General features: G+C 51.9%; 1 protein-coding gene across 1 annotated transcript in view; it reads left to right on the top strand.

Annotated features, from left to right (window-relative positions):
- The window catches only part of CLEC16A (C-type lectin domain containing 16A), a 204,378-nt gene that overhangs the window by 47,709 nt on the left and 148,146 nt on the right, over positions 1 to 8,523 (top strand). Inside the window, exon 11 of the mRNA XM_040459036.1 lies at positions 4,344 to 4,575. Coding sequence (XP_040314970.1) covers positions 4,344 to 4,575 — 232 coding nt within the window. The remainder of the gene's footprint in view (positions 1 to 4,343; positions 4,576 to 8,523) is intronic.

Here is an 8,523-nt window from a genome sequence, read left to right as displayed (position 1 = left end):
GTGTGTGTGTGTGTGTGTGTGTGTGTGTGTGTGTGTGTGTGTGTGTGTGATAAAACATATAAAAATAATAGATTCACCATTTTTAAGTATACAGTTCGGGGGCATTAAATACGTATCTTTAAAGGTATTCTTCACATTTAAATGGCATTGGTCGTGCTTCCTTGGGGCACAGCGACTGGATGACATAGACACGACTAGAGCCGAAAGTAGAAGTTCCCCCAACCTCACCACCCTCTTCAGAAGGAACAGCTGTTTTCAGCATGTGTAGCCTTGCCGTGTGGACCATCGTGCACACACCTGTCCACACGTACAGGTGTACATGCTTTAGCTGACAGTTTTGTTTTTTGATGGTACGCAGACTCCTTGATGGGTTACCTGATTGCAACTTGCTTTTTCACGTGCCGTCTGCGCCTGGTCTAAGGGGGCGTCCAGACCTCGCGGAGGACGCCGTTTGACGTCCGGGCTGTCGGCGGTGCTGCTGCTCCTTGGTCAGCTGCCTGGGCCTCACGTGTTTGCGCCCTCCTTCCTGACACCTTGTTCCACACCCCTGCCTCCGGCCTCTCACAGCCTGCTCTCACATCGGGCAGCCCCAAAAGACCTGAGTTACTTCTGACCCCTGGGGAGTCTCCGTCTCTAGTATTTTCCTTTCATTTTTATTGTTTTAGGTTTATTTGTGAGAGAGAGAGAAAGCACAAGAGGTGGGGGGAGGGGGGGAGCGGTGCAGAGAGAGAGAGAGAAAGAATCCCAAGCAAGCTCTGTGCCATCGGCACAGGGCTCGAACTCACGAAAATGTGAGATCATGACGTGAGCTGAAAGCAAGAGTCAGATGCTTAACTGACTGAACCACCCAGGCGCCCCTTCGTTTGTTTATTATTAAAAAAAATTTTTTTAATGTTTATTCAGTTTTGAGAGACGGAGTATGAGGGGGGAGGGGCAGAGAGAGAGGGAGACGCAGCATCCGAAGCAGGCTCGAGGCTCCGAGCTGTCAGTGCAGAGCCCGACATGGGGCTCGAACCCACGGATTGTGAGACCGTGACCTGAGCCAAAGTCGGATGCCCAACCGACTGAACCACCCAGGCACCCCCTCCAGTATTTACCTTTCAAACAAAGATAGCAGCCTGAGGTTGGAGGGGGTGAAGGCAAGAGGAAGGTGGTGTTGACCTGCAGGCAGGAGCTGACGCTGTAGGGAGCAGTTCGGCCCTCGGGCCACCCCTGAAATCACACTGCTGGCCTTGAGCTGGCCCTGAGCCCGGAAGCCGGCTTGCGTGGCCCAGGGCCCTCCCACTGCATACCCTGGCTGGGTAAGTGGCAGAATCTTTGCTGTCAGCAGGGAGGGCCCCATATCTCCACATTCCTCTCGCAGCTCAGGCTCTGGGTCCCTGGGAGATGAGCCCTTGGTGACACCTGAGCTTGCGGCATTTGGGAAACACAGGCGTGAGGTGCAGAAGGCTTTCCTCTGGGGCACACGTGGTGTGCTGGCTTTATGAGAGGATGAACCCCAAAGCCTTCTGATTTGTGACTCTGATGTGAGCCTTTCCATTCTCTTGGTTCCTTTCACTGTGCTTGCTCTTGCCCTGGGCTAATCTCCTGAGGCTGTGAGGCTTCTATTTTCTCCTGTCCCTCACTTTTCTTTGTTGTCCTCTCACATTGGGTCCAGTCTGGTACAGGCAGCCCCCTGAGGCCCTGCCCTGCTGCAGGCACCTGGTTTAGTGCTGAGAGCGTGCAACAGGGAGGGGTGAGGTGGGCACGCCTTCGCCCGGGGTTTTCCATCCAGAACATCTGGGATTGTCCGCTGTCACACGGAGATTCCAGGGAGGCTGGCAGCCAGGAGGCTCTTGACTGGGGCAGCAGGAATGATCTTGAGTCTCTGTCCACATTTCCCAGCCAAGCCTGATCAGCTCCTCCATGTTAACTGTGGGGGTCTCGGTGCTGTCAGGATTAAGAGAAACAGGCTTTTAAACACAAAGGAAAATTAAAAAGGGAACATAAAGTCCATAATTCTAATGTCTAAATGATCCTCGATGTGTTTTTGTCAGAAGCTAGTATGAGTGCAGGATTAGAAATTTGAAACCAAAACAGAAAGGTAAAGAAATGAAAAAATTGTACGTGGACCACCTGCCTTCTTTTTCCCCCAAAGATGAAACCCCAAGATACTCTTAGGCAGCTTTCTAGGGAGAGCTGTTCACAGCATCACGCGTAGCTTTTGAAAACCTTTACCTGAAGGGGACCCCACTGTGTTCCCTGCTCTTGCTTTCTCATCCCGATGCCGGTCCTGTGTTGGTGTCCGTAGGTACCAAAGGCCTCAGTCTCTCTATCATTTACGTGGATTCCCATTCTATGGACAGGCCATAATTACCTAACCACTCCCCTCTTGATGGACATTTAGGTTATTTCCAGCTGTTTACTGGGTAGGTTGCATTTTAAAAGTTTGAAATTTCCCCAGTAAGCATGTCTTCCCAACACCTGATCGTCGAGAAAAGCAGATCCCTTTGGAAAGTTTTAAACTTTATTTTCACAGTTGACTCTTTTCTTTTCCTTTCTTTGCTTTGCTTTGCTTTGCTTTGCTTTTTAAGGAGGCAGGGAAGGGAAGGTGACTCTCATACGTTGGATGCATACTACAGGAACTTTGCGTCTGTGACTATGTTTAGTTCTAGAAGGCCACGAGTACTTGCCCTGTGATTTAGACAAGGACTCTGATGTTCAGAGTCGACCCCTAGCTCATGATAGCCTTCAGCCGGGGTTGCACGGCTCTGACCGGCCCTGGGCCTTGCACACCGTTTCACTCACCTCGTTCTGCCATTTCCGTGCATCCAAGTTCATACACAGCTCAAGGGGAAGTTTCTCTATCCACCCATGTGAATTTTTTTTTTTACATTTTTTTTTAACGTTTGTTTATTATTGAAAGACAGAGAGAGTCAGAGCGTGAGCAGGGGAGGTCAGAGGGAGAGGGAGACACCGAATCCGAGGCAGGCTCCAGGCTCCAAGCCGTCGGCACAGAGCCCGACACGGCGCTCGAACTCACAGACCGCGAGATCATGATCTGAGCCGAAGTCGGACGCTCAACCGACTGAGCCACCCAGGCGCCCCCATCCATGCAAATTTTTGCTTGGATCTTCTAACTGGGTGGTATTTTGCTCTGCATTGAGTCTCAGGTCTCTGTTTCAGAAAGCTTTGTGTATGGCATGCTCTAAGATTCAGTGGGAGTAGGTGGTGATCAGAGGAAGCAGGCATTTTATCTTGGGACCCTGTTTCCCTGGGCTCGAGTCCTTCAGCAGGAGATGGGGGGGGTGTCTAGAGCTGTGTTCGATCATACAGCATCCTAAGTGGGCGCTGATGGATGCCGTCTGTCAAGGGGTGCATGCTCGGAGTGCTGCCACCTCTGGGCTCTTGGCCGTTGGCATCTGTAACGTGCTCTCTGGGTTTCCTGGACAGGAGGATCATGTCTCAATTTATCTGTCATTTTTGTGGATGAATAATCCAAAGTGAGTAAATAAAAATGAATGTTTAGATTTAGATGCTAATTCGGCTTTCTGTTAGGTTCTGCCTTGAGTGTTATTGAAATTAATCTTGAGTGTTCCTTGAGCACATCCCGCTTAGTGTTGGCAAGGTACGGTGGGCCTCAGAGTACAGTTGATGGTTGTTTGGGGTACAGTCAGAAGATGGATAAACCACATCAAGATAATAGAAACGTTCTCCTTAAAACGTTTTCCCTTTTTAAAGACAAAATGACGTCTGGACGTCGTGCATACCCCAAAAAGAGAAAAGCGCTTCATTCAGAATCCTGCCCCAAACCGATGAGTTTTCTTTTGTCTTGGTTCCTTTCTAGACATGGTCCATTTGCAGGTAACCACTTTCTGAGGGGTACTGAGTATGCAACAGAGTTTGAGCTCCTGGCGAGGCACCCTTCTTTCGGGAGGAGCTTGGGCTGTGGGGATTGGGCAAGCTTCGATTTGAAATCTGACTCTTGGCTCAGGAGCTGAATGACAGTGGGCAAGTTACTTAGCCTTTCAGAGCCTCTATTTTTCTCATCTATAAAATGGGAGGCGCGTCCCTGTATCTCATGTCTGTTTCTCAGACAGATGAGTGACCTTTGAGAAGCACAGAGCCAGTGTTGGTAATGTATAGAGTTTCTGACTTAGGACGGTGGGTCGGTAGTAAATGGCAGCTGGTGCTATCGTTTTGATTATTTAACAACGATGGGGTTAATGATAGTCGTAATGACGAAGCAGGAGGCAGCATTTTTTGTTTCGGAACCGCATTTCTTGGGGCAGCAGCTCTCGGGCAGCCGGACCATAGCATCCGGCGAGGTTCCGAGGTTCACATCCGTCTCTTGATTTCCCTAGGCCAAGCCCAGCATTCGGTGCTTCATTAAACCCACCGAGACGCTAGAGCGGTCCCTTGAGATGAATAAGCACAAGGGCAAGAGGCGGGTGCAAAAGAGACCCAACTACAAAAACGTTGGGGAGGAAGAAGATGAGGAGAAGGGGCCCGTCGAGGACGCCCAGGAAGACGCCGAGAAGGCTAAAGGTACTGAGGGTGGTTCAAAAGGCACCAAGACGAGTGGGGACAGTGAAGGTGAGTGCCCCCCTGAACGCCACCCTGCGCCCGCGCTGCGAGCCAGGCAGCCGTCTGTGTCTGGTCCCCGTCGTGTGTCCGTTCCCCACGCCGGTGTACCTCATTCTACGGGCCCAGCCATTCGCAGGCAGCTGCGGGCAGGTCCACCGCGAGGCCTGCCCTCATGGGGCGGAGGACCCGGGGCAAGGTTCTTATTCGCCCCCCGGGCCCGCTCCCCTGTGGGTAAACACAGGGGAGCAGACCGTATTTACTTGGCTTTGACGGTGGGGACATGGTGAGCACGTGTGCCGCGCCCAGAATGGCGCCCGGCCCGCATCCTCCGTGTTTGCTGCAGCGGCTGCTATTTCTGCTACGAGTGCCATCCTGTTTATTGGGGTTCTTCTTGCTCCCCATAACCCGCAGTGAGGAGTTTTGACACAAGTCATTCTTCCCAGCGCACTGCAGGAAGCAAGCCGCGTTTCGTGAAATTATATCCATTTGATGAGATCACGTTGTTTTGGAACCGAATAATCCAGTATCATCCCCTAGAGTCTCACATTGAGATTTGTTCAAAGTCCTGTGTAGGGTGAGGTACACTTGTGTGTGGTGCACATGTGTTCAGTAAGCAGAATCATTCCTCCCTCTTTTGGCCCCTGCTGGGGATGATTCTGGTTTGATTTCCACCTTCTTCTCGTTCAAATGCTAACACCTTCTCAGTCTGGAGAGCACCGTCTGCTCTGGAACTGAGCAAGCTTCAGCTGTGGAGTCTCTTGTGTCATGGGCCGGGCGCACAGCCACGCAGATGGGGGTCTCTGGCCACGGCCGTGGGCGCTCAGGGTGGGGGTGGGGTAGATGTGGGGCGGGGGCTCGGCTCTGGACGTGAGCTCCCACCACGCTCCTGGGACAGACATGGGCCGTCGCCAGCGCCCACCGTGGGCCGTCCTCCTGGGTCCTGGGCTGGTCCTGGCTGCTCCCAAGCCAACTGTCCTTGGCCCATCAGCCTGGACTGTGTGATTCCCTAATCAAGGTCATCTGAAGCTGGAAAACGGAGCAGAGCAGCTCAGTAAATCACTGACTGGGAACTCATTTGTTTTGGGGAGTTTGCTGCGTTTATGGAGCCAAAACCCGCCCCCGTCCCCACCCTGCGGGCCCCATTCTGATTTTCTTGGCAGTTCTCAGTGAATGCCACGATCACATTCCGATAAGTATAAGCAAAGCGTCTCTCCAGTGCCACCCTGCTCTCTCTTCAAGGCTGAGATCCCAGCATGCTTTTATTTCTGTGTAAAGTATACAGTAAGCATTTTGGCGTCAGAAGTCACTTTTGGCTCACAAACAGAATCACTTTGGTGGGGAGGTGAGGGGCAAACGCAAGGTAAGCAAGCCGTCCTAGTTTGCTTATTGGGATCTTTTTTTTTTTTTTTTTAAACTCAGGAGAAAACTGCTTCAGCGCTGGGGTTTAGCTGTCCTGTGGCCACAGTGGGGAAAAGGAGGAGGATTTCACCCCATTTTCCCATTTTGCACTCTGTGTTCCTGTCGATTTTGTTTTGGAAGGATGCTACCTCTTTCATTCCAGTCCTTTTAAGGGCTGCTCTCTAACCAGGCCTGGCCATGACTAACCCTGGTGTGGACAGGGCAGGCTTGGCGGTGAGCACCGTCAAGTGAGTCAGCGGGCGGCCCGGTCCCGGCGTGCGGAGCTCCGGCGGCTCGGCAAGGCTACCGTTCCAGCTCACCGCTGGGATCGGGGTCACGACTCCCCAGATGCCGAGCCGGCCCGCCCTGTGTGGGGGGCAAGCGGAGAAATGTTCACAGGTCTCCAGAAGCCCGTTTTCTGGGTGGTTACTTGGTGGGGCTGTACCAGACGGGGCCCAGGAATTTTCCCAGAGGCTTTACTTGGACACTTGATGGTGACATTAGAGTTTGGTCGACCATGGCTCCCAGCAGCCCTCTTGGCGTTTTGGTGCCCTCCTCTATTTTCCCGGATATACATTAGTCATTCCAAAATATTACGGACCTGTCATCTTCCCCCACAGCTCACCGTAAATAAACACGAGTCTCTCAGGCCCGTCCGTCCAGCAGAGGCACCTAACTGGGCTGCGGCAGCTGTCACGTGAATGGTGTACCCGATCTCTTAGTTATTCTCAGGTTTAAGGTGCAGCTGGGGGCGTTCTCTCCTTAGACTGTGTTTGGATGAAACCATTCGTGACCTGGAAGGGTGTTAGGCATGGTGTTGATGCGGGGGGTTGCCAGGAGATGGGGTACTGGCCTTGCAGTCGTGTCTCGGTTTCCTGGGAGCCTTGAGTGGTCTCCCAACTCAAACCGTGCCTCAGTTTCCCCATCTGGAAATTGAGTATAAAAAATGTAATTCGTGGGGTGCTTTTTTTTTTTCTTTTTTAAATGAGTATATGTTAGGAGTCTTGTGGTTGTAAGAGTTGGAGGAAATTCAACTCGAACTGGCTTCAACAAAAGGGTGATTATTGTTCCCAGAACTGGAAGGCTTGGGCGGGGCTGGCCTCAGGTGCAGAGATGACCACGGGCAGTGCCAGGCTTGCATCCTGCCAGCTCACCACCAAGCAGAGAAGGAGCTGAAGGCTAGGGGCCAATGCTTGGTGACACCGAGGGGCCTGGCTGGCCCACTGCTGTAGAGGGGCGGTCTGTGCGGATTGGCTGGGCTTGGGTCATGTGTTGACCCCACAGTGACACCCTCGGTGAGAAATAGGGTGTGTTTGTCAGAAGAAGGGGTCATGCGTGCTGGGCCCGCGGAAGCAGCAGACGCTCCACTAGAAAGCCACAGCGCTCCTGTGTGCCCCTCATCCCCCTCCTGGCTGTCTTCTCCCTCACTGTTTGGGGTGGATCTGTGGCTAGTTTGTCCTCCAAATTGTTTTTTCTCTAGCAAGCTTCTTGCCTTGCCCCTGGATCTAGGGGTTCGTGGACCTCCCGGTTGTAACGAGCAGGCAGGGGTGACTTTGAAAAAGGAGATGGTGGTACCAGCTCCCCCTGCACAGCCTGCCACCCCCACGTTAGTGGGGGGTCTTCAAAAGGCAGCATCAGGCACAGGCAGACAAAGGCATATGGTCATGAGTCGGTCGCAGTTCTGCCTTGACCTGATTTAAATGTGGCATTAACGTGCTCTTTTTCTACAAACGCAACCAGAATTCACACGTCCTCCACATTTAAGCCCAGACAAGGAAGTAGGGTGAAATGAATGTGGACCTTCCACTCAGCCTCAGGTCCCAAATGACGGGTGACTCATTCTGAAACCAGAAAATCACAGGGCCCCTCAATCTGCAGCAGTTGCACACCGAAAGGAAAAAGACGGGTGCCCTAGTCCCTGTAGTCAAAGAAGCGTTCACTCGATGCTCGCTGTGTCCCAGATGTCTCATCGGTCTGAAAGGATAGTCCTCTCTTTCTGGAGTCACTTGCAACAGTAGCTTAGTAAACAGACCCCAAGCACGAAAATGAATTGTTTGAACTTCTCGTTTGAAAAATAGGGTTTAGCTTTTGTTTTTTTTGTCCCATGGAAAAAGTAGGCACCAACCGCGTGGCCTGACCTTCAAAACCTACTCTTTTCTTAAATCGCAGCAGGGGCTTGGAATGAAGGGGACGACACTGACTTTGAACTTGCCAGGTCAGCTGGCAGTTGAGGGGTGCCTGGAAGTTTGGAATCCCGGCTTTGCTTTTTTTTTTTTTTTTTTAATTAAAAAAATTTTTTTGAACGTTCATTTATTTTTGGGAGAGAATTAGAACGAGAGCAGGGGAGGGGCAGAGAGAGACGGAGACGGAGAATCTGAAGCAGGATCCAGGCTCTGCAGTGACAGCACAGAGCCCGACGCGGGGCTCGAACCCATGAACCGTGAGATCATAACCTGAGCTGAAGTCAAAATGCTCCACTGACTGAGCCACCCAGGTGCCCCCCCCAGCTTTGTGTTTTGTTTTGTTTTGTTTTGTTTTGTTTTGTTTTGTTTTGTTTTG

Source organism: Herpailurus yagouaroundi, unplaced genomic scaffold (genome assembly GCF_014898765.1).
Source record: "Herpailurus yagouaroundi ecotype Mexico unplaced genomic scaffold, PumYag 222, whole genome shotgun sequence".
NCBI lineage: Eukaryota > Metazoa > Chordata > Mammalia > Carnivora > Felidae > Herpailurus > Herpailurus yagouaroundi.
This window is presented reverse-complemented; position numbering and strand designations above follow the sequence as displayed.